The 26,729-nt window shown below is 36.0% G+C and overlaps 1 protein-coding gene across 2 annotated transcripts in view; it reads right to left on the bottom strand.

Annotated features, from left to right (window-relative positions):
• Positions 1-26,729, bottom strand: part of LOC150096231 (inhibitor of Bruton tyrosine kinase) — a 334,746-nt gene that overhangs the window by 240,117 nt on the left and 67,900 nt on the right. For both annotated transcript variants that reach the window (XM_090408899.1, XM_090408900.1), the window contains exons 7-8: positions 22,231-22,426; positions 3,221-3,392 (exon numbers count right to left, since the gene is read on the bottom strand). In XM_090408899.1, coding sequence (XP_090265025.1) covers positions 3,221-3,392; positions 22,231-22,426 — 368 coding nt within the window. The remainder of the gene's footprint in view (positions 1-3,220; positions 3,393-22,230; positions 22,427-26,729) is intronic.

Below are 26,729 nucleotides of genomic sequence, written 5' to 3'. Positions count from 1 at the left end.
ATGTGTTTTGTTTATTCCTCTTCTTCTTTTCATCATAAATTTGTTCATAGCAAATGCATCATGTACTTTTGTTTCTACTAATAAGCAGCATTCAACATTGGGGTCCATGTCTTCAACCATTTTGAGAACATCGCTAACTGCAAAAAACATTTGTTCATAGCAAATGCATCATGTATTTTTGTTTCTACTAATAAGTTGCATTCAACATTGGGGTCCATGTCTTCAACCATTTTGAGAACATCGCTAACTGCAGAAAACATTTCTGCAAGACCCTTCAACGCTGTGAACTGTGTAACTACCTCTCCTTGTTTCTTTTTTCCCCGTCTTCTTTTTCTTGTTTTTCCTCTTCTGCAACAGTTGTTCCTCCAGTTCGACCAATTCTTTGTTGGTCAACTCTTCAGGGGAACTTTCTATGAGTTGAATTACGTCGTCATTATTCACTTCGAGATTCAGATTGTTTGCTAGGCCCACTATTACAAACTTCCAAAACCATGCACAAACCTTTTTGATGTCTTTTTCCATATGCCACTCATACATTGAAAGGTCACTTCATCCCAAGCCACAGCAATATTTTTAATAGCATGATAAATATTGAATGTTTTCCAGAATTGTATGAGAGTCTGGTCATTCCCTTCAGTGGCAGAAATGGCTTGTGAAAAAGTTGTCCATAGATAATAAGCCTTAAACACTGCAAGAACTCCCTGATCCATCGGTTCGATCAATCAATAAGTAGTGTTTGGAGGGAGAAACATGATCTTGAACTTGATGAAGATCACTGCTATAAGACTTACAAGACGGATGACCTGGAGCGTTATCTAGAATTCATAAAATTTTAAATTCTACATTTTCTTTCACACAATAGCTTTTTATTTCACTCGCATAACAGTTGATTAAGGTATTATCGAACAATTTTTGAGTTATCCACGACTTCTTATTGCTTGGATAATGATTTGGGAGTGTGATTCCTAATGTTTTTGAAGATTCGTGGATTCTCAGTGTGTCATATCACAAATGGTTCAGTTTATATCCAGCCACATTACCCGTAACAGAATCGTAACACGGGAATTAAGAGCTTTGAAACTAGGTATAGATTTTAGCTTTTTATGGATGAATGTCCACTCAGGCATTTTTTTTCCGAAACAAGGACGTCTCATCCATATTAAATAATTGCTGTGACAAATAATTTTCTCCGTAATAATTTTATCCAATTTTCCCACAAACTCCTTGGCAGCCTTCTTAGTACTTGCAGATTCCCATACATTTTCACATTATGCAGCACAAAACTGAATTATTCCTAGAAATCTTGAATCTCATGAACCAACCGGAAGAAGCGTTGAATTCATAGTCATAATCAGGTTTTGCTTTCTCCTTCAACATGTTTGAAGAGACTTAGTGCATTAGCAGTTATAGTCACAGTGCTAAGGGGTATGCGCTTTTGTTTCAGGTCCTCTATATATAGCCGAAAATGTTATTTAATCCCTTATGGGATCACGGACGTAACTCGAATGGACGTAAGTCGAGGGATGACTGTACTGCTACTGTATAAGAGAATCCAAATCAATGGTGTCAGGCCAGTTTGTGTATCAGGTAAAGGTGTTAGAGAAGTCGGTTAAAGATAGAATATAACTTGGATAGACAAGAATAGAAATCTTTCTGAAGACATTGGTTTATGGGAAGGTCTTGTTTTAGTAACCAAATTACACTTTACAATAGGGATGATTAGTGTATCGAATAGAAAGGAATCACTTATATGGTGATTTTTCTATATTTGGCAAAGTATTTGATAGAATACAGCAAACTCTTAAAATTGAGGACTGGAATAGATAGTCACAACTGGCAGCTTAATTATAGGGATGATCAAATTGGCAAGGTCATTACAGACAGACTGACATCAAGAAATCTTACCTATATAGTGCCTGTGTGTCCATATATTTACATATGTTGTTCCAAGATGCAATTTGAATAAAGCAAAATATTACTATAATTACATTCCGTATATGCATCCTCAAGGGTGTTATCATAATAATCATATACACTCTTTATTGTGTATTAACATCCAATCAACAATTTCCCTCCAAATCAATCTATTTGTTGAACTCCAATATTGTCAGATCTTATATTTGTCTAAGCCACCTTCTAACTGCATCAAACCACTTATATCTTGGTTTTCTCCATCTTGGCATCAAAAACCTGTTTTGCTAATCTTTCCTCTCCCATTCTGTGTAAGAAACTATATATATTTTACACTGATCCCATCCACAAGAGGTTGGTAAGTCAACCTTTAGTATGTTTCTGCCTTCCAAAGAAAAAGGAGAGCATTTTCCAGAAAACAGCAATTAAAAGAATGAAAGAAAAGGACAGAAAACTTGTTCTATGAGTTTGGAGTTGCACTGTGAATGGGCAGCAGCTGTGCATGTTTCAATGGATTCAGCAAAGAATAGAGAAATTATTGATGTTTCTGTTCATATGAACATTTGTCATGGGAGTATTTATAAAAAGATGTATGCTTCAGAAACCCAAAGCCTGTGTGAAAGTAAGTGGAGTAAACTAGTATGAGATGGATCATAATCAACCTAACTGTCCTCTTGTGTATTGAGTCAAGTATTTTTAGAGAGCTCATAGGAGCACCACCCCAAATATGAGAGCAATATTCAATAGTTGGGCAGATTTGCATAAGTTCTGAGGTAAAGTGATGCCTTGAGCAAAAGAGGAATTTAGTTTTTTGGATGCTGAGGAGGCAAAGGTTGTTAATGTGTTTATACCAGGAGAGGCTTGATATCAGAGTAATTCCAAGGAGAGAAATCTTATCTTGTTAGATCTGAGTGTTGTGCCTATTTTGCAGGATGGAAAAAAAATCTTTCCACCTCTGTATGAGATTGGCTAACTCATCCTTTACATGATAAAGTCATCATAAATGTTATCTGCATTCTGGATGGTATTTCAATCAAGGTCTTTCCTAGCCAAAGGGCATTGTTGATACACATAGACTGAAGGAAATGCCAGATTCAAGTTACCTGATATTATGAAAGGATGAAAAGTTCCATGACCTATCAAAGATATTTAGGACAAAGATGAGTTCACATATCATTCTCTCCTATATAATCATACAATCCAATACAATCAGGAGTTTTTCTTACACAGTATCAATATCTATGATACTGATACTATTTAAACAAAATATGAAACTAACACTTAAAAAATGAAATGTTTATATACTTACTTTGAGGCAATTTTGCGACACTGATATTCATGAAGTACAAAAACATCCCCTTTGTTAGTAGAACAAACAATAGCTCCATCACTGGTGGCAACATAACCAATTTTCAAATCTTTGTGATTTAGGCCTGCAACTTGGCGAGGGAGAATTTGTGTTCTATCACCTTTTGGATGACCTAAAGAAATTATCACTGCATGGTCATTAAATTCAGGATATTCTTTTCTGAAGAAGTTTGAATGAGCTTATCTGATTATCGAACCATCAGTTTATTGACACTGATAACACAACTAAAATGATGAAAGAACTAAATGCCATGCTTGAAGACAATCTTTCAAGTAGCCATCAACAAAAGATAACATACTTGTTACTGTGAATGTACTATAGCTCTTTTAGTCATACTATCATTTTAAGTCAAATAAAATCAGAAGTAGAATTAATGGAAACAGCTGTTCTGTTAATTCTGTCAACACTAATGAAAACAAACAATGAGATTTAATTACCATATCTCATATGATTATACTTCTGATTTTCAGAAGAAAGAATAAAAAAATTTTTTGAATGAATTTTTTTAAAATGAATATTTTCTTTCCAGAATGCAATTTCTCTCTCTCTCCTATAAAATTAGTTAATTTCACAGATCAATTTGAAGTTTATAAGTACATGTCAGTAACAGGTTAAAATATTACAATTAAAGAAATGGAAAACAGTATGTCATAAGAAAAAAATCATAAATAAAAATTTACATGCAGAAATCAGATGCCAAACTTAAGTAACCTGGCTGAATAAGCAAATTTGGAAATATCTGTAAATACATAAAATTACTACAATTTCTCACATTAAGTCAAAGATTATAAAATGTTCCAAAATGTTCAGAATCAGTTGAAATGTTCAGAATTAAAACCGAGAGAGTAAACTATGGTATATCAGTATATTACGTCTGCTAATTAACTTCCATTTGATATGTTCAAGACCATCTGACTTAGCCTTTCCTGAAAACAAATCCTAAGTTTCTTCTCCTAACAGAGAAAGACACCGATAAAGTAATAACCAAAGTCCTGTATCTGCAAAACACATAACAGTTAAGACCTTTTTTGAACAAAACATTCCCCAAGGGATTCTCACATGAGATATGAAAGTGTTCTATAGTTTAAAGCATTCACTGCTAGTGATAAAGAGAATATACGTGGTAATTTTAGGTTTTATTTTTTTTTAAGAAAAGTTTTCAAGCCATCTCAATCAGAAATCTATTTTTCAACTAACAGAACATATCGTATAAGGCATACGATAAATATATGAAGTCTACAAAATTCTCATAAAAATCAGAGGAACATCACATCTACAATGTGGTTTGGAAAGCAGTTACTTCACTTTTTCTTAGACTTGAGATGGGTTTAATTTTGGGAAAACACTTATTGAACATAATGAAACTAGACTATATATAACATACAGTTCAGCATTATGAGGTTGTCACAATTCTTTTAATTTAATGTTCTGAACATATCTGGTATAGATGGCACTCGTATAAAAATTCAAGCTGCTAATTACTTCGTAGAGGAAGACACCAAAAGGAGAATGCTTATAAAAAGTATTCACATCCAGTTTTATTGAACTAAAAAATTTCTTTCAGTCTGTGATTTGCACCAATCATGAAATTCTGAAAAGGAACATTTTCAATGACTTCCACCTCCACATGAGACAACTAGCTCACCTTCAGCTGAAAATCTAACAAGTGTTACCTCCACATCCGAGACCAGATTCAAACTCGTCTTTCCAACCAAAAAGCATGTGGTTTTAAATGTTACATCTATTTAACTGTGCAGTCACTTGGGACTGACTGGTGGAGTTTTTTAATAGTTTTTTTTTATAGTAAATGAATTTGTTCTGAAGTGTTTTTTACACTGATGATGTATTGTTATTTTCAGTATGAAATATCTGTAAATCGGTTATTTATGCCACAGATACCTTTAAATATTATGAATAAATTAGTAAATAACATGTACAAAAAACTAATTTTAAAAATTAAGCAATGCCATATCTATATAAATAGCATTATTGATCAAATGTGTTTGTATAAATTAATTCCTTGTTTTCACAAAGTTAAAAACTTCATGCAGTTTGTTCATGTCTGGCAAAATCTGGCTGAATATATATGACTCAGCCATATTAGTAAAAACTGCATTCCTTTCTCAAGTGAAGTTCTAGCAATCCACTAGAACAAAGCAAATGTCAAGATAAGTATGGCATCATTCACACATAGGTGGATATCAACCCTCTACAGAAGAACATGTAAGATAACTAAACTATGCAGAGCATGGCAAGAATAACCTTCTCTCTTCCAAGTTGGCTAGACTGCCAAATCTTAATCTCAAGCAATTTATTTGCAGTTGATTAAGTTCTGATATTTACTGAAGATAGTGTGCTTATGGGAGTGACAAGCTGTGGAAAATAACATGAAAAACCTAGCAGTTGCATCTACACTCTCATTTCTCTTAATTCCAATGTGACTGGGTATCAAGAACATCTGAACATCAAAATTAAAGATAATCGTTTTATTTAATAGTTGTAGAACATCAGAAAGTACTGGATTTGTGGAGAGGAAGAGACCTGTTACATCCACTAATGAGCACCACTAGTAAATACTGATGCTCATTACTGGAACATAGGGTAGCCAATATTCAATAATGTTATGCTGCCAGCAACGCACACAAAGTTTATACTATGTGGTAAGAGCATACGAGAGTGGTCTGAAAAGTTCTCAGCCTAACAGTGAAAAAACGAATTTATAATTTCAAAATTATTTTTATTTATCAATATAATCTCCCTTATGACTAATATATTTATTCCAGCAATGTTCCAGTGCCATTATCCCATCCCTGTATTGGTTCTCAGTAAGATTTGCAAAATACCCCTCGGCAGCTGCAATCACCTCTTGATTCAAAGAAAAACACTGACCAGCGAGGAAGAGTTTTAGTTTAGGGAAGAGATAGAAGTCAGAGGGAACCAAATCTGGGGGAACAGGGCAGATGTTCCAACAATTTGTAGTGCAGATCCCTTAATTTTCCCATTGCCAAAACACCTTTGTGGGCAGGTACATTGTCCTGATGAAAGATGATTTTTTTCCTCCTGCAAACCGGGCCTTTTCTCACAATTTTTTTCATCTAGTCTGGTTAAAAGATCGAAATAATATTCCCCGGTTATTGTTTTACCCTTTTCAAGATAATTAATAAATAAAATACCTTATGTTAAAGGAAGTGCCATTAAACTTGCCAACAAAATTGAAAATATTCAATTTGGCAATTTACTCCACACAGCTAATGTAATACTCCTACAGCAATTATTCCAGTGAAGTCTCTAGTCCTCTAAACTGAATGACTGCTTAAAAATATTTCATATGAAAATCAGCAATAAAGATACACAAACCATGAAAATAAGCAGGGATATATAGAGAACCTAAAGAACTAGTAAAAAATTTCACCTATTAATTTAACTAATTTAAGCAAATTTTTGTTGAAAATGAAATACTTTGGCAAATGAAATACTAACAGAACAAGCAAAACTCTGAAATCAGGAGAAATTAGCCAAAACATAAAACTAGCAGTATACAAGATAGTAGTGTTCAAACCAATTTTAAACCAAGACTAGAGAAAATGAGTTCTTAGAGAAATTAGTCAAATGAATACACAGAATATACTCTTAAACAAAATGGGAGTTAGCAAGACAAGTGTTCCTGAACAGGGAACAGACCTACAGGAAGTAGGTCTGTTCTCTGTTCTGCAGGAAGTCTGTTCTACAGGAAGTAGGTCTGTTCTCTGTTCCCTGACCAAGATGAAGAATGATTGATACAGTAAAAAAGCACCTTAAAAGGCAGAAATATAAGATCTAATAATGTTGGAATCTTGATACAATAACAGATTAATTTGAAGTAAAATTTGGTGATCAGAAGTTAGTAACGGTGTAACTTTTTTGCAGTACTATGACAAAATACCTGTACACTCCCTGAAGGTACACATCAGAAATTTGATGATGACTATTAATTCACATGGCGAATGTTATCAGAACGTCACAAATGGTAGATACAAACAAGTAACCAGAATTTAACAAAAAAACAAACAAAAAAACATTAAGTAGTCTGTATGCATTAGAGCAATGCTAATTGTTGCTGTCACATTCTGTAGCATGGCATGTGTCATATCCCAGGAATGTGGTTAGATTTTTAAGGAACGCAGCAGCCTAAACTTAGTGTAAGATTAAGAATTGATTTTATTACATTATGTAGGGACCCACAACATTTCTGAGGCTTCCTTAAACTTTTTTTTTTGTAAAACAATTTTGATATATAGCATTTTCGTTTTTTCTTGCCAAACTATTTAATGGCCTGTGTTTGTTGTATGAGATGGCAAATCTGATTTATGATGGCTTCTTTTTTCAATGTCTTTTATGTAGACGTGAATCTTCCAAGATCTTTCTGCCTGGCCTACCTAACAAATGCCACAAACTTGTAAATGCCTGCATGTTTTTTTTTAATTTTTATTTTCATGGGATGGTGTGGAGGTTTTGGTGGATTTAAGAACCTAGAGATTTTATACAATAGCAAAAAAGCCAATTTAATGTAATCAAAGAGCAACATTGCATTCTTAAAATATTGTTTAAGTAAAGGAGCTGTTGGAGGTGTATTAAGAATTTTGTTGATTGTCTTGGGTTCACATCTATTGAGAGAGGGAGTATACCTCAGGTAGCACTGTTCTGCATTCCTGTTTTCTGATGTACTGGAATGTTGTATCTCTATCTCATAATGTTTTAATCATGATTTTCTTTTTTAATGGTTGATGATGAGAAGCAGCATGTAAAAATCTTCCAGTTGCAGTATATTTTTTTTTCAGTAATTTTTTTTTTTCATTTACTTCAAGAAGGATATCAAATAATGGTAAATTTTTGCAATTATCTGGTTCAAGAGTGAATTTTATGTATGGATGCAAGTTGTTCAGATAATCTTTAAATTGAATTAAGTCATCCATTTTTTCTGACCAAACAATGAAAATATCAATGTAACATAACAAGTTTTTGGATTAGTGCTTATTTTGAAACTTCCCATAAAGAGGTGGGCAAGTGCTCATGGTTAAGTCCTTTTAGTTCAAAAGATTATCTTGAAATGTAAAGGAAGTGTTTAATAGGAAAATATTTTCCACACATACTCACATGAACAATGGGAGTATGGCAGGAAAGCAGATCATAACATCTATTGCAAAATATGAGCAGTTACTGGCCAGCCTGGTTAGTGAAGTGGTTAGTGTACCTGCTCTCTAACAACAGGCTGAGTTTGAATCCCACCATGGGCATGGTTGTTTGTGATTGTCTTTAGATGAGAGATGAATTTCATTGACTAGTGTGAGACCACTGCCCAGCTTAGGGGAAGCTTGAAGTGGTATGAAAAAGTTCCATATTTAATCTTTGGAGAAGGATTTCTGGACTATGTAAAAAATAAATTAAATATATATATATATATTTTTTTTAATGAAGAATTTAATGACTAGAACCGAGCTTTAAGTAAAAAGTTTTTTTTTTATTATTATTATTGTTGTTCCGGGCAACTCCAAGGAGTCGACAGACTCATCGAGGGAGGCCCTAACATCATGTCAAGAACAACTATTCAACATTAACAGAGTATCTATCATACCTTGCCTTGAACTCATTCACAGTCGTAGCACCCACAACAGTCTCTGGAAGCTTATTCCACTCATTCACCACTTTCCAAGTAAAAAACCTAGCTCTAACTCCCTTGTCAACCACGCTCTTGCCCAGCTTCCATGCATGGCCCCTAGTCCTCCCACCACCAGTCATATTTTCAAAAATTTCTTCTGGATCAATCTTATAGAAACCCTTCAGTAATTTCAATGTCTCAATCATATCACCCCTCCTTTGCCTATCGTCCAATCTCTGCAACCCACAAATCTTCAACCTATTCTCATTAGGTTCATTCCACAGACCTTCTATCATCTTGGTCACTCGTCTCTGGATCCTCTCCACTTCCTCCCCATCACGAAGAAACCCTGGTGCCCATAACTGGGCACAGTAGTCCAGATGGGGTCTTATCAAGGCTCGATACAGAGGAACAACAACTTGTCTCTGCATGTTAAAGTATTTTTCAGAAGCCAAGTGATTTGATGAGCTGATTTAGTCACTTTTGCAATGTGTCCCCTAAACTTCAATTCCCTATCCACCAACACTCCCAAATCCCTGGCCTCATCAATCTCCTGGAGTACGGTTCCACCAATGCGATATACTGCTGCTATTCTTTTCACCCCAAAGTGCATAACCTTACACTTTGCCACATTAAATTGACATCCATTTTTCCTAGGCCCAGTCCTCCAAACTATCGAAATCATCCTGTAAAATTTTGACATCCTGTGCGCTCACAATTGCTCTACCCAACTTTGCATCATCAGCAAACAAGTGAACACTTCCTCTCAAATCCTTTCCTATATCATTGATGAACAAATTGAAAAGCAGTGGTCCAAGAACAGAGCCCTGCAGCACACCACTAGTCACAAGCCGTCTTTTAGACTCCACTCCTGCATAAACCACTCTCTAGTATCTCTCGTTCAACCACCCTCTTATCCATCTCACCAACCCTATATCTATCCCCATCTGCTCCAGTTTACTGATTAGAGTTCCATGTGGTAACCTGTCAAAGGCCTTGGCAAGGTCCAGTAGTATCACTGTAAACCCATTACCCCTATCCAGTTCAGCCGTCACTGTGTTATAAAACGTGAGCAAATTACTGAGGCATGATCTTCTTCTTATTGTGCTATCTTCTATCGAAGGTCAGCGACCATCTTGGCGAACAAACTGCGCTCTTGTGTTAATCTGAGCAGTTGTGCACTGCTCTTTCCTGTCCACGTCTTGATGTTGTCAAACCATGATATTCTTTTTCTTCCTCTAGTTCCTTTGCCATCAATTCTTCCTACCAAAATAGTTTGTAGAAGTTGGTATTTGCTGTTTCTCATGATGTGTCCAAGATATGATGTTTTTCGTTTCTTGATTATTTGTACAAGATGTTTAGCTTTGCCAGTGGATTTTAAGACATCTTTATTGGTAATTTTTTCTGTCCATGATATCTTTAGCATTCTTCTGTATAGCCACATCTCAAAGGCTTCGATTTTCTTGATGGTTGTCGTCTTCAATGTCCATGTTTCAACTCCATAGAGCAGAATAGACCACACGTAGCATTTCAGCATTCGGCATCTGACTTCCATGTGTAGGTCTTTATTGCAGAATAGTGTTCTCATTTTCATGAAGGACTGCCATGCAACTTCAACCCTTGTCTTTATATCTATTTCTGGATCCCACCGTTCATTAAGCCAGCAACCAAGATATTTATATCTTGACACTTGATCAATATTTTTCCCATTGAGTGTCAGTTTCATTGATGAGGCTGGATGTTTGCTGATGATCATGTATTTTGTCTTGTTGATGTTTATATTTATTCCCATTCTTTGGCTTTCTATGTATACTCTGTCAATGAGTTTTTGGAGATCCATAATGTTATCTGCAATTAGCACGGTGTCATCTGCATATCGTAGGTTGTTCACAATCTTTCCATTTATTGTGATTCCCTCTGGACATTCTTCCAATGCTTTTTTAAAGATTACCTCTGCATATATGTTGAACAGGAGTGGTGAGAGCACACATCCTTGTCTCACTCCTCTTTTGATGTTAATATCACTGGTGGTAATGTTGTCTAATTGAACAGTAGCTGACTGATTCCAATACAGATTTGTTATTAGTCTTATATCTTGTTCGTCTAGCCTTATTTGTTGAAGGATTTCTATTAAGTTGGTGTGTCTGACTTTGTCGAATGCTTTTTCAAAATCTATGAAACACATAAAGACAGATTTCTGTTTTTCTATGCATTTTTGTATCAATATTTGGGTACAGAAAAGGGCCTCTCTAGTACCAAAACCATTCCGAAAGCCGAATTGTGTTTCACTTAGAGTTTCTTCACTTTTTCTATAAATGCGATTCTGAATTACTTCCAAAAATATTTTTAATGTTTCGCTCATTAGACTAATAAGTCGAAAGTCACCACAGGAATTCGCTTTGGGTTTCTTTGGGATAGTGATAAATGTAGATTTGAGCCAATCTGATGGAAATTCATCACTTTCATATATTTTATTAAATAGTTTTTCAAGAAGTTTGATGTTATCTGGTTCGATTAATTTTAAAAATTCTGTTTGCACACCATCTGGTCCACTGGCTTTTCCAGTTTTACTTGTTTGTATAGCATTCTCTATTTCGCATTTCATGATTGCTGGTCCTTGAATGTTATCTTTTATATAATTATAGGCTTCTGTCTAGTATCATTGAAAAGTTCTGTTACATATTTTATTCAAATCTGTGCTTTATTCTCTTCTTCTAGAACTATTTTTCCATTTTCGTCTCTTAGAGACACTATTTGCTTTTTCCTCAGTTTTCCGGAAATTTCGTTGATTTTCTTATACAGATTGAAATTATCATGTTGTTTCTGAAGCCGTTCAATTTCAGTACATAAATTTTTCATCCAATTTTCTTTGGCTTCTTTTATTTTTTTCTTGATGATGTTATGTGTTTCTGTATACCTGGCTAGGTCTTTGTTTTTATACATAATTCTTGTATCAATAAGAGAAAGAATCTCATCTGTCATCCATTCCTGTTGTTTTATATTATTCACATAACCTACTTTTTCAATACTTGTTGTTACGATGGCATTCTTTAAGCTATTCCAAAGAGATTCCACACTTTTATTTTCTTCTATGTTAATCTGTTGTAATCGCAGGTTAAGCTGCGTCTTGGCACTTTTATTTATGTTCGGGTCTTTCAGTTTTTCTACATCAATTTTCTTTTTCTTCTTTTGTGATTTTTTAGCTGATTTTAATCTAAGACGTACTTCTGCAACTATGGGATTGTGGTCTGATGAGATATCTGCTCCAGGATAAGTCTTTGCACTCTTTATACTACTGTGGAATCTTTTATTTATCAGTATATAATCAATTTGATTTCTGACAATATTATGTTGGTTATCTTGAAGCGATTTCCAAGTGTACAGTCTTCTTGGTGGAAGTTTAAACCAGGTATTTGCTATTGTTAGATCTTCCTGACAGAATTGGACTAGGCGATCTCCTCTGTCATTTCTGGTGCCTAAGCCATGTTCGCCAACAATTTCTCCATCACCCCCTCTTCCCACTTTTGCATTGAAGTCACCCATCACTATGTTTATATCATGTTTCTTTGTTAGGTTTTTAATCTCTTTTAGGTGTTCATAAAACTCTTCAACATCTTCTTCACTTTTGTCAGCTGTGGGTGCATAAGCTTGGATGATATTTATGTTAACGGGGTTTCCCTTAAGTTGTAACAGCATTATCCTTTCAGAAAATGGAATCCAATTTATTACTGATTTATTGATTTCTTCATCTACTATTACAGCTACACCATGTCGATGTTTGTTCTCATCATTCCCAGAGTAATACATGAGGCATGATCTACCCTTCACAAAACCATGTTGTCCCTCATACAATATCCCATTTTCATCTATCCAATCCTGTATTCTTTTCTTGACTAATTTCTCTAAGACCTTGACAATGATTCCCGATATGCTAATCGGTCGGTAATTTACAACAGCAGTCTTGGAACCACCTTTATGCAGTGGAACTATTTTCCCCTCTTTCCACTCCCTCGGGACTAACCCAGACCCGAGACTCAAATTAAACAAAATGGTCAAGGGTACTTTCACCCTTGTCACCATTGCAGAAACGAATATATATATGGATGATATATACTTGCAAAGTGCTCACTCAGTAACTCAACCTATATCAACTGATTCAGTGACCTCCCTACCATCGGCATTCTTTAAAATCATTCTGCCATGTACATTTTTCCTTTTACTTGCTACATATCAAAAAACTGTTTAGGATTCTCTTTAGCCTGCATGGCCAATGTTCTTTCGTAATCCTTTTTTGCTTTTCTTACCACACTCGTTACCCTTCTGGCCTGCGCTTTATACCGTTCATGTGCCTGCCGGTCACCTTTCTCCTTAAATTCCCTCCATAGTTGTTTCTTTTTTTGCAGCTCAAGCTTAATGGTGTTATTCATCCATTTAACCCCTACTTGATTTATTATTCGGACTCTAGGCATACAGTCAGCCATTGCTTCATGCAAACACTTCTTAACTGCCTCCCACGCACTATCCATTTCTAGTCCTTGCAGTTGTACATGCCATGGCACTGAACCAATCAAACTCCTAAGCTTGTCATACTTTCCAGCCCGATAATTCCACATGTACCCTGTCTTAATTGAAAATTCCACACCTTTAGCCACCTCCCAAGTCAAGACCCTATGATCACTCTCCCAATTGGTGGGAATGTGGTCATATTTGTTACAGCCAAATCCTCAGATGTAATTACTAGGTCAAGCACTCTCTGACCCCTAGTATTTTCCATTATATGCTGTCGCAGATAGTTATCCCTTAATAACTGCATAAAATCCAATTCCTTCCTCCCGTGTGTCCTCTCCTCACTCCAATCAATGCAACCATAGTTGAAATCTCCCATAATAATTACCCTCCTTCCACTCATTTCTTCTATTTGCTTCTGCATACTGTCACCACCATCTTTTCCATCACCTGGTCTATAGCAGCACCCAATTGTATATTTAGTTCTGCTAGCCACAATCTCACACCAAATGGCCTCAAATGTGCTCTTTTCTCTATCTTGCAGTTCCACTTCTATTCTCCTTGGCTGTAGCTCATCAGCTATCATCAATAACACTCCCCCCCCCCCCATTTTATTCTCCCTGTCATTCCTGAACACACTATACCCATCACATTCAATCCCACTAGCTATATCATCTACAGTCAGCCATGATTCACTAATACCAATAACCTGTGGTCTGGAAGTGCCAACCATGGCCAAAAACTCTTCCATCTTGTTCGTAATACTCCCAGCATTAGTGTACATGAATTTAAGACCCCCATTAGCCCCAACCCTACATTGATGCCTTATATTAACTATTCCACTCTGATTTGTTGTCCTTATTCAATCGGGCATATTATATTCATTCATACATTCAACTGCCTCCCTAAGGACTGTATATCTACACCCCCCCCCCCTTAATAAATCTAGTTTCCCTGAATTTGCCCCAGGTTTTAATATAAAAACACTACTAGTTTCGGCCTGTAACAGCCTTCATCAGGTGACATTATAAAAGAAAGAAAAAAGAAAAAACACTAAACACTAAAGGTTAAAAGACTATGAACAACATAGAGAGTCATCATCAATTTCCTGCCATGTACCCTCAAGGGGTGTACAGGATATGATAGTATTACATGAAAAAAATTACATCATTACTAACTTCCTGCTTAATTTTCCTCCAAATCACTGTGTTACTTGTCAAGACTCCAACATTATCAGATCAGATCTTATATTTCTATCATTTAAGACACTTTTTACTGCATCAATCTACCTATATCTTGGTCTTTCTCTGGGTCTTTTTCTGGCCAACTTCGCAGAGAACACTTGTTTTGCTAACCTTTCCTTGCCCATTCTGTTTAAGTGACCATACCACCTGAGATTAGCTCTGCTAATGCATTCCTGGATGCCAACAATGTCAAGTTCTTTCCTAATATGCTCGTTTTTAATATGATACTGCCATTGATGCCATCTGTTCATGCCTATAATCTTTCTAAGGACTCTCATATCTGCGGTCTCTAGTCTTTGGCCAAGTGTTTTACTACTGACCCAGCTCTCAGATCCATAAGTTAAAACTGGTTTGAACACTGTCTTGTATACAGCTAATTTAGTGTTCCGACTAATTTCTCTCTTATTCCATATGAATTTATTCAATTGACTTCCCACCATACCAGCTTTGCTGATTCTGTTGTCTATTTCTATATTTAATTTACCATCTTCACTAAAAATCATGCCTAAGTAGCTGAAATGTTTTACTTGTTCCACAGGTTCTCCATTCACAACACAGTTGACATTTCCAATTTATTTAGAAGTATAACATCGTACGCATAAAGCAAAAAGCTGACATTAACATCTCCAATACCACTTTCCTTCATAATGTGATCCATATAGATAATGAATAACAGAGGGGATAATGTACATCCTTCTCTCACACCACATTTAACATTGAACTAGCTTCCAGTACTTCCTTCAATTCTAACTGCTGACTTAAAACTCAAATAAAGACTAAGTATTGCTTGATATAATGCCCCATTGACACCATATAACTGTAGCGTATTCAATAGCGTCTCTCTTGGCACCTTGTCATATGCCTTTTCCGGATCGACAAAACTTAAACATAGATCTTTGTTACATTCCCATGCTTTCTCAACTATCTGTCATAAAGTGAAGATCTGATCCTGACAGCCTCTATTTGGCCTGAATCCAGCTTGTTATTCACCAAGCTTTTCTTCCACAATTCTTCTCAACCGTTTCTCAAGTATACTTGCATAGATCTTACCAGGAACACTCAGTAGGGAAATACCTCTGTAATTCTCACATTCAGTTTTATTTTCCTTTTTTATATATGGGGTACTATGAGAGCTCTACTCCAATCATCGGGAATTCGTCCCTCTGTCCAGGCTTTCTGAACTATGCAGTGCAGCCACTGTAAGACTCTTATACTACCATACTTCAGCATTTCTGGTCTTATATCATCTATTCCTGCTGCCTTTCCACATTTCAAACCTTTGATGGCTTTTATTACTTCAAGTATGGATATGTATTCCTGCCTGCATGCCTAGTCAGTGTTTTTTACCACTGTGCTCTCATCACTGCTTGTTTCATTTAGCAATTTTTCAAAGTAATTACTCCATACTTCAAGGATATCTTTCTCTCCTGTTTTCATGTCACCTTTATCATCTCTAACTTCTTTTACAGCACTCTTTCTCCATTCCTAAGCTTCTTCAACAAACTCCAGAATATTTTGCCACCTTCTTGATATTTATTTTCTATATTCTTGCCAAAGTCCTCCCATGACTTTTGTTTAGCTAGTTTTACACAGTGTTTAGCATTCTTGCATTTGTCTCTGTGTTCTCTAACAGCACAAGCTGACTTATTTGACAGGAACTTTTGATATGCTTTCTTCTTTTCCTTCACTGCCTCTTTAACTTCCTGTGTCCACCATGGAGTTCTGATTTTTCTATCCTTGCAGACAACCTCATCACATGCCTCTCTGGCTGAATCAATCACGGTTTTCATCAAGGCTTGCCACTGAATCTCCAAGGTTTGGTTCCTGTTCGCAAACTCTTTCATTTTTCCTTCATTAATCTTTGTATGTTTCTACAGTTTACATCTGAGTGCTGCTCAACTTTTATTCGCTTTAAAACTTTTTTACATGTTATTCTTTTCAATGTAAAATTCAATTTTATCCTGCTCAAGACTAAATGGTGATCATTTCCAATTTCAAATCATCTGTACACTCTGGTGTCCTGCACCAGGGAGTAAACATCACTATCAACAATGACATAGTCAATGAGACTTTTCTTATTCCTTGCCTCTTCTCTCCATGTGAATTTGTGCAGATTTTTATGTTGGAACATGGTGTTAGTAATAACCAGTCCATATCCTGAGCAGAAATCCAACAGATATTTGCCATTATTATTAGCTTTGCTCTTTTCTCCAAATTTTCCCAAAATATTTTTGTATGTCTCGCAATCATTTCCTACTCAGCTAATTAGATCCCCAACAAGGACCAACTTTTCCTTTTTCATTGCGTCAGTTGCTTTTTCTAAAGCCTCAAAAAATTCATCCATTTCTACCTTAGTAGAACCTTCTGTGGGACCATAGGCACAAATAAGTCTCATTGTCTAGTTCCCCATTCTCATATTTGCCGACATTACTCTACTTGAGAATGACTGCCATTCAAGAAGATTAGCCTCTTATTATGTATTGAATACTATGGCTATTCCTTCTTTTCCTTGATTGTCATTGCCTGAATATAACATTTTGTATTTATTGCTCAGAAAGATCTCACCAGTTTTTGTCTTTTTTGTTTCAGTCACCCCTATTATGTCGATCTGGTACTTATCTAATTCCTCAGCTAGCTCCATTTCTTTGCCATATAGGCTTCTTATGTTGATAGTACCGATCTTCAACTCTGGTGATGTTGAGTTGGGGTTTGTTTTCAGATTTGTTCCAGTAGCTGACTTTTCGCTGTTCGCCCTGGTTCCCTGGCAAAAACAATGGGTCTTGTTTAACCGGGCGAAGCCCCAGCCGGCATGAAATTTTGTCATGTTGTACCATAATTTTTTATTTTGGTTTAACCAATAAGAATACAATTTGGTCGGCTAAATCCCAAATTGCCAGCTCATCCTCGTTCGTTCAGTATCCAGGTAGATACCCAACAGGGTGCGCCATGAGAAGGTGAGGATTGGACATTAATTCAGAAGCCCTGGTCGGTTCTCCGCATTCCTTTAAAGGCTATGTGGAGGTCTCCTCTCAGTTATACAGCTTTGACCCTTAAGCACCCCCATATAGAGAGTCTCTATACATAATTAGCATGAAAAAATTGTAGTTGTATTTAAAGCTGCTCTTTTGTTTGTTGTATTGTTGGGAGAGTGTGCGCTTGCAGCATCATGTGAACGGCAGTACATGATTACAGCTGAATGACTATCTGGGAGGTTGTGGATCAAGTTATTATTTAGATGAACAGGATTGAAGATGATTTCTCTAGATTCCACGATTTTTCTCTCTAGTTCATCATTGCAACGGAAGATGTTAGTAGATTTTTCCCAGCAGACTTTGTGACTTTGGTGTTCATCATTAGGATTAGCCGAGAAAAGGATATGACTTGATAATGCACTGGCTCGCTGTCTCTTGTGAGTAATGTCCCTCATGTGTCCTTCCATATGCAATTCAACAGATTTGTCTGTCTTCCCAAAATAAGGAATATCACAATCACACAATATTTTATATACACCAGGGTATTTGAGTTGATGATGACAAGGTTTTTGGGTGGCTTATTAAGAAACGGATCTTTGTAAGTGGAGTGAACAAGGTTCTGATATTGTATTTTCTTAGAACTTTTGCTAATTTATGTGAAACTGTACTTATGTAAGGAATAGATATATTGCCTTTGAATCTATTTGTTTCTTCTGAGTGATGTCTAAGAGGATTAAGAAGGAATTTTTCAATGATTCTCTTGGAATATCCATTAACTTCGAAAGAAGTTTTCAGATGGTTTATTTCTGTAAGAAGTTCATTTGGGTCATCAAGATGGGGCTCATAACATAACAGGCTCTATGTCCCAAGGTGGAAATTATTCCAAGATTATGAGGAGGGAAATGATGGGACTTACTATGCAGATGTCTGTTGGTATGTATGGGCTTTCTATATATCGATATTTTGAGTTTACCAGAAGAGCGAGTCAGTTTGACATCAAGAAAAGGCAAGGAATTATCCATTTCAAGCTCGACAGTAAACTTAATACTTTGATGTCGGCTATTGAGATGTTAGAAAACCATACGGGATTCATGTCCATGGCTCCAAATAATGAAGACATCATCTGCATAGCGTTTCCAAACTTTAGGTGTTAAAATAAAGGAAGAGATAGCTTTGGTTTCAAAATCCTCTAAGTAAATATTTGCAAGTACAGGGGATAAAGGATTACCCATAGCCAGTCCATGACTTTGTTTGTATATATTATCTTGAAATTTGAAGTAACTGGACCTGATGCAATGTGTAAGCAAGGCTAACGTTTTTTTGGATAACTTGTCCTTGAGTAATAGGACATCATCTGTTGGGACATTAGTGAACAAAGAAGTTATGTCCAAACTAGCCATGATGTCATCTTCATTAACTGTAATATCCTTGGTGTATGTAACAAATTCTGTAGTGTTCTTGATAAAGGATAGTGACTTGCCTGAAAAACTTGTTAGGTATTTAGCAAGATATTTTGAAAGATTATACGTCGGAGAATTGATGCCTTCTACAATTGGGCGTAATGGGGTGTTCTCCTTATGGATTTTAGGAACACCATATATGCGAGGAATTAACGGATGGAGAGAGTGTAGATATAAGCGAACGTTTCAGGATAATTCAGTTGTTTTTAATGAAGGTGACATCATGGCTAGCTTGGACATAACTTCTTTGTTCACTAATGTCCCAACAGATGATGTCCTATTACTCAAGGACAAGTTATCCAAAAAAACGTTAGCCTTGCTTACACATTGCATCAGGTCCAGTTACTTCAAATTTCAAGATAATATATACAAACAAAATCATGGACTGTCTATGGGTAATCCTTTATCCCCTGTACTCGCAAATATTTACTTAGAGGATTTTGAAACCAAAGCTATCTCTTCCTTTATTTTAACACCTAAAGTTTGGAAATGCTATGCAGATGATGTCTTCATTATTTGGAGCCATGGACATGAATACCTTATGCTTTTCTAACATCTCAATAGCCGACATCAAAACATTAAGTTTACTGCTGAGCTTGAAATGGATAATTCCTTGTCTTTTCTGGATGTCAAACTGACTCGCTCTTCTGGTAAACTCAAAATATCGATATATAGAAAGCCCACACATACCAACAGATATCCGCATAGTCAGTCCCATCATTTCCCTCCTCATAATCTTGGAATAATTTCCACCTTGGGACATGGAGCCCGTTCTCTTCTTGATGAGAAGTTCATTTGGGTGATCTGAAATCTGAAAACTTCTTTTGAAGTTAATGGATATTCCAAGAGAATCATTGAAAAATTCCTTCTTAATCCTCCTAGACATCACTCAGAAGAAACAAATAGATTCAAAGGCAATATATCTATTCCTTACATAAGTACAGTTTCACATAAATTAGCAAAAGTTCTAAGAAAATACAATATCTGAACCTTGTTCACTCCACTTACAAAGATCCGTTTCTTAATAAGCCACCCAAAACCTTGTCATCATCAACTCAAATACCCTGGTGTATATAAAATATTGTGTGATTATGATATTCCTTATTTTAGGCAGACAGACAAATCTGTCGAATTGCGTATGGAAGAACACGAGGGACATTACTTACAAGAGACAGCGAGCCAGTGCATTATCAAGTCATATCCTTTTCTCGGCTAATCCTAATGATGAAAATCAAAGTCACAAAAAGTCTGCTGGGGAAAATCTGCTAACATCTTCCGTTGCAATAATGAACTAGAGAGAAAAATCGTGGAATCTAGAGAAATCATCTTCAATCCTGTTCATTTAAATAATAACTTGAGCTACAACCGCCCAGATAGTCATTCATCTGTAATCATGTACTGGCATTCACGTGATGCTGCAAGCACGCACTCCCCCAACAATGAAACAAACGAAAGAACAGCTTTAAATACAACTACAACATTTTCATGCTAATTATGTATAGAGACTCTCTATGTTGTTCATAGTCTTTTAACCTTAACTGTTTAGTGTTTTTCTTTCTTTTATAATATCACCTGATGAAGGCTGTTACAAGCCGAAACTAGTAGTGTTTTTGTATTAAAACCTTTTTACTTAAATCTCGGTTCTAGTCATTCAATTCTTCATAAAAATATGTATGTTAACCGAATTAATGATCATTCTTTCATATATATATATATAACTTGATAAAAATAGAAAAAAAAAATATCCTTAGCCAGCCCACCCATGATACAAAACTATAGGTTTGCAAATAACCTTTCAAGGGAGCAATATCAAAAAAAGTTATGCATATAAAAGAATGTACTGCATCCATTATTAACAAAAAAGCAAGAACATTATTGTAAGCAAATGCTCAATAATACAGCCTTATCCGTTCATGTTGCCACTACCCCACAAAATATAGTGTCCATTAATGATAAATGAACATTAGTCCATTTATCACTCTATTCTGAGTTAACTCAGAATAGAGTGATAAATAAATGGAACATACTGTAGTAAGAAATTCCACCAAGAAGCAGATGTTTACAATTACCTAAGCAGTGTTAAACTGTACATGCTGAAAATGGGACATGGGTGGCCATGAGGATAGCATGGAGACTAGATCCATCTCCATCTCTTGAGAGATCTTGCCAATCCTAACTCTTTTGAATAAAGAAAGTGACATGTTCCCTATTGGTTTTTCATCTGTTGCATGGATGACAAGAGAAATGGTATGTGTGTCAGAAGTCTTTTCTTATTTCTGTTATCTGACGATGTATCTACAGCATCTATATTTTGTCAAGGCCTTGGATTTGATATTGGTTTATTTGGATTTACAGCTGAATCAACTCAGGCTATAAGGCCAATGTATTATGTCTGTTTGCAATGTAATAGCTATGTAATAGCCATTTTGTTGCTTTGCAGGATGAAAAACAAGTTTCCTGGTGGAAAAACCCTGATAAAGGTTCTCTGCATCCTAGATGGGATTTGAAAACCAAGGTCTTCCCAACCAAAAGGCATCGTCAAAACTGACTGAGCTATAGAAGCTCATCAGGGCCCTGGTAGAGCCCTTGAAAAATGAGGATGAAAGATTCATGCTCAAAAGGATATTTTAGTTCAGTAGCAGAGATTCTCACCCACCAATGAGAAACACATGGATGCCCACTATCCAGCAAGCTATAAATGAGCTTGGAAGTGGAATGCCAGGATTTCTTTAGATCCTATACTTGGGATGCAGAAAGGCTTTGGCCCCCGTCCCTAAACTATGGAGAGGGAGACTTATTGCAACACTGTTGACCATTACAGGCAAACCTATGTCTTGGCAGGGACAAATAATTCAAGACTACTAGGATCCTCCTTTCAAGATGTCTGTGGGTTGTTTCCACAAACAGGTGTCCTACCTGGAGGGACAAATACATTGCACCAATAGACAAATTATATTAAACATCATGAAGAAACAATAGAAAGAAGGACTCAACAATGTCAGCATTACTACTGGAAATCTGACATATAAGATTAATTTGGAAGGACATTATTGATAGAAAGCTATTAAGAATGCCTACACCACTTGAGAGTAAATAGCAAACATTGGATGAAGATAAAAAAGGATAAACTTACCAAGCTGACCAGCATTTAACCCACAAGTGAAGAGCGCATCTTTAGTGTACAGAACTGAATGAAAACGTGCAGCACACACACCTATTATATCTTTTCCCTTCATAAATTTTTGAGAAATTGGTCGAGGAATTAATAAACGCTCTGGTGGTGGTACATGTCCAAGCTGATGGTATGTGTTTAATCCACATGTCGAAACCTAGAAGGATATCATCAAATAATTATGAACCACACAAAACAAAATTTTCTACATATCAAATATTGTCATGAATACTATCATCATTAAACTATACTAGCTACTATTATTACAAACCTCTTCATAGCTCTTAGTAAATTATATTAACTTTATTTAAAGATAACTGTTTTCAGCATTTTGGATATATAACAAAATTTTAAATAATTTAATTTTTAAAATGATATATCACTTAATATATCATTTATCATACATCTGATGCTATTACCAGATTATGTATGTATATCGGGTAATAGCATCAGAAGAACTATCTATAACTGCAGTAGCAGCTGCAATTATAGATCGGGGTAAGTGACCATGCAGTCTTGTACTGGGAGGTTGCTCAACATATGGAAATTTCAGTCACGAAAGTGTTTCTGCAGAACTATAAAGCTGGCAATTATGACAAATTTAGGAGGCAACTTGGAACAGTGCCATGGCATAAGAAACTACATGAAATGAATGCCATTAGTGCATGGGAAGTGGTCAAGGATTGTTTGAGTGAAGCAGTATCACAGCGCATACCCAGGGTCAGGAGGATAAACCGAGTAGGAATTAAGTGGATGTCTAGCAGTATAAAGCAGGAGTTGCAAAAAAAAAAAAAGAAAGAATTGTGGAGGGAATATAAACAACAAGGTTATCAGCATGTCCACGAGCAGTATAAAGCACAAGCAAGACATAACTAGTATGGTAAGACTATCAGATTTAGAGAGAAAATTAGCTAAGCAGGCCAAAGTAAATACAAAAGTTTTTTTTCACTATGTAGCAAGTAAGAGAAAGAATGATAACTTTACTCAGTACTGATGGCAGGAAAGCGACAGAAGCAGAAGAAATAGTTCAGTTACTAAGAGATCACTCTGCAAGGGTATATCATTGAGGTGGTGACTTTGCAGTTACTGGTTACAGAGACCTATGTGAGCATTGAGGTAGATGAACCGGAGGTACTCAGTACATTGAAAAATATCAATCTGATTATAGCAGTGGGCCTGTATAGCATGCCTGCTTGTTTGCTACGAGAATGTTCGAGTGAGCTGGCAGTGCCTCTGACGAAGTTTAATCTAAATCTCAGCTCTGGCAAGGTTCCAAGGGAGTGAAAAGAGGGTAAAATAGTTTCATTACATAAAGCTGTCTCCAAGACAGAAGTAGCAAATTACAGACCAATTAGTATCCCTGGAGTGGTGGTTATAGTAGTGAAAAAGTTGATTAAAAGTAAAATTCAGGAATGGGTGGATAGGAATACGATACTTTATAGGGGAAAGTATTGCTTTGTAAAAGGTAGGCCCTGCCTCAGTATAAGGTGACACAGAACTGAATAAAGGAAATGGCTACAACATGATACTGCTGGACTTTGCAAAGGCATTTGACAGAATACCACATGGAAAATTATTAACATGAGTTCGAGCAAATGGGAATGGATATGAGGCAGGTGGAATGGACAGTGGTGGCTGATAGACATCAGAGGATTGTGTATGGTGGAGTGGAATCAAGGCAAATGAGGGGTGTGTAACTAACAGAGTGCCCCAGGGCTCTGTACTAGGACCACTATTCTTTAATTTGTATAATAATGATATAGCAGAAGATTTGAAGGGGGGAGGACATTCAGTTGTTTGCCAATGACGTAAAACAAAACTAGGGAGGGCAATAGTTGATAAAGGTGATGTACATATCTTATGCCAGCCTGGTTAGCTGAGTGGTTACTGTATCTGCTCTCCATCCAAAACGTTGCAGGTTTGAATCCTGCCATGGGCATAGATGTTTGTGATTGTCTTTCACCTTCATACATTCATTGATAGAAGTGTATAAACACTCTCCCAAGATGGAATGGTTACATACAAGAAGTAGACCCAATCTTCTCGCAGTGGGAGAGGCCTTTACTCTACAGTGGGGAATATATAGGCTGACAACAAGAAAAAAAATATCTTACAATATGATTTAAATAAATTGGTGGTGTAGGCAAAGGACAATGTTTGTTAATCATTTATTGTAAAATGTAAGGTAATGCACTCTGGGATGAAAGATTACACACCTCCTATTATACCGATGGTACTAGTTTACAGGAAATTGATGAGGTTAGGAATCTAGGGGTGAAGGTGGATAGAGATTTCAAATTCAGAGGACATATTGCAAAATATGCTCAGAAGATTACTTGGATGCTGAAGAACACAGTGACAAGTAATAATAGGGAGGTTATTACTCCTCTTTATAAGGATATGATTCGGACACATATTGACTACTGTGCACAGTTTTGGTCACCTGCTTTTCTTGGGGATTGAGAGATAGTGGAGAGGATTCAGAAAAAGCTGGTGTAAGGTCTGTGGAATGTTCCGTATGAAGATAAATTGAAGGTCTGTGGGTTGCAGAGTTCAGCTAACAGGAGAGAGGATATGATAGGAATTTAGAAGTTACTAAAGGGATTCTATAAGATTGACACGATTTTTTCAATACACGAGGAGCAGAGAGAAAACATGGGATCACACTTGAAAGCTGTCTGAGAGTGTGGTTAGTATGGGTGTTAAGACTATATTCTTTTCTTGGAAAGTGGTGAATGAGTAGAAAATGGATTGCCAGAGGTGGTTGTGACACACTTCAACTGTGAATTTTAAGGAGATGCATTATAGGAATTGTGTTAATGGAAAGAGTGGGTCTACAGTGATGAGTCTTTTTGATTACATGGAGTGTCCATATAAATAATGTGTGTCTGAATTTGCATCTGAATACTGATTAAATGTGTATCTTTCAGAAACCAAACAACATACTGTTATGTGAACATACAACATAAACAGAAGAAAAAAAAAAAAAAAAAAAGCAAGACAAAATCCTAGAATCCCAGGAGGAGTGCTCTCCTAGGACACTATGGATAACTTTGCTTTTCAGCTGAAAGCCTTGGGATAAGGTTCATTCAAATTTTGACAACATAATATAACTATACTGGATTGAATATGCAGGATTTTTTTCACAGTAGCAGACATGTGAGACTCTCATACTTGAATTTGCTTCTGTAGTTTCTTCTTCGATTAGCATATTTCAATCAATCCCTGACATGGTCTGAACATCACTAGCTACAATTGTGGAAACAAACACGAATTAGTCTAACTTTTCAGACAATTCAGAATCCCCAACTGCCTGGTGATCTCTGGTAATAACCCCGCACAGAAGGTCTCAAGACCTATAACACAATATTGTTTTGGAGGAGAAGAGAAGAAAGGAATCATTTCTTAATGTGTTTCTTGAAGAGTTAAAGGTTGTATGTATTGGAGAAAATTGGGAAAGACTATTCTGAAGGACAGAAGTAGAAATGAAGGAAGAGAATGAAAATTTGGTTTAGGAAACCAGATTCACTGAACCAAATTTTCATCCTCTTCCTTCATTGACTAGCAGCAATGTGTGTTCATACATGCAGGTAATTCAGCTTCTCTTCCAGCTTGGTTGGGAAGAGAAAAGTGAAGCCAATCAAAACTATGGATGACGAAATCCCCAGCTAAGATTATTTGCTGTTTTGGTGATTAAGATTGTATGTAATCAACTTTCAGAAATAGATAACCAATAAAGGTTAGTAAAATCATCAGAATTAAGAGAATGGTAAAAAGCATATGAAGGTAACAAAATGAGGCAGGGAAATCCTGAGCCAAAGCAGATTTCTGGGTCTGATGATCGTTGTTACGAGATAACAGACCAGACAAAAGTGTATGTTCCAACCTTTATGGCAAGCAGCACTGTGGAAAGTTTCAGTTAGCTGTGCTTGTAGAGAATGCCAGTTCAATACTATGATGAATAAAAGATCAGGACTGGATATCTGCTGGTAGTATTGCACATCATTGATATTGGCATTATGCCAGAGATATTGATAAATCTCTTTGTGGAAGTTTTTTTTTTTTTTTTTTTTTTTTTTTTTTTTTTTTTTTTTTTTTAAATACACAGTTTTGTTGGATTCTGGGAGGTATATTTTTTATTGTTCTTTGCAATTTTTGTGGTATTTTTGATATTTTTTAAACTTTTTGTTTTTTTGTGGAAGATTTTTTTTTTAAATATAGAAACACTAATTTATGCTTATATTTATGTTATATTCAGACAATGCCAATCAAGGAAAAGAAGGAGTAGCTATAATATTCAAGAGTATAATCTTCTTGAATGGCAGACAATATCAAGTATACAGTGATGTGGCCAAATATCAGAATGGGGAACTGGACAATGAGACTTATTTGAGCCTATGGTCACACAGAAGGCCTAGTAAGGTAGAAGGGGAGAATTTTTTTGAGGATTTAGAGAAAGC

The sequence above is a fragment of the Typopeltis vanoorti genome, chromosome 19 (assembly GCF_054136105.1).
Source record: "Typopeltis vanoorti isolate ZY-2024b chromosome 19, IOZ_Tvanoo_1.0, whole genome shotgun sequence".
NCBI lineage: Eukaryota > Metazoa > Arthropoda > Arachnida > Uropygi > Thelyphonidae > Typopeltis > Typopeltis vanoorti.
This window is presented reverse-complemented; position numbering and strand designations above follow the sequence as displayed.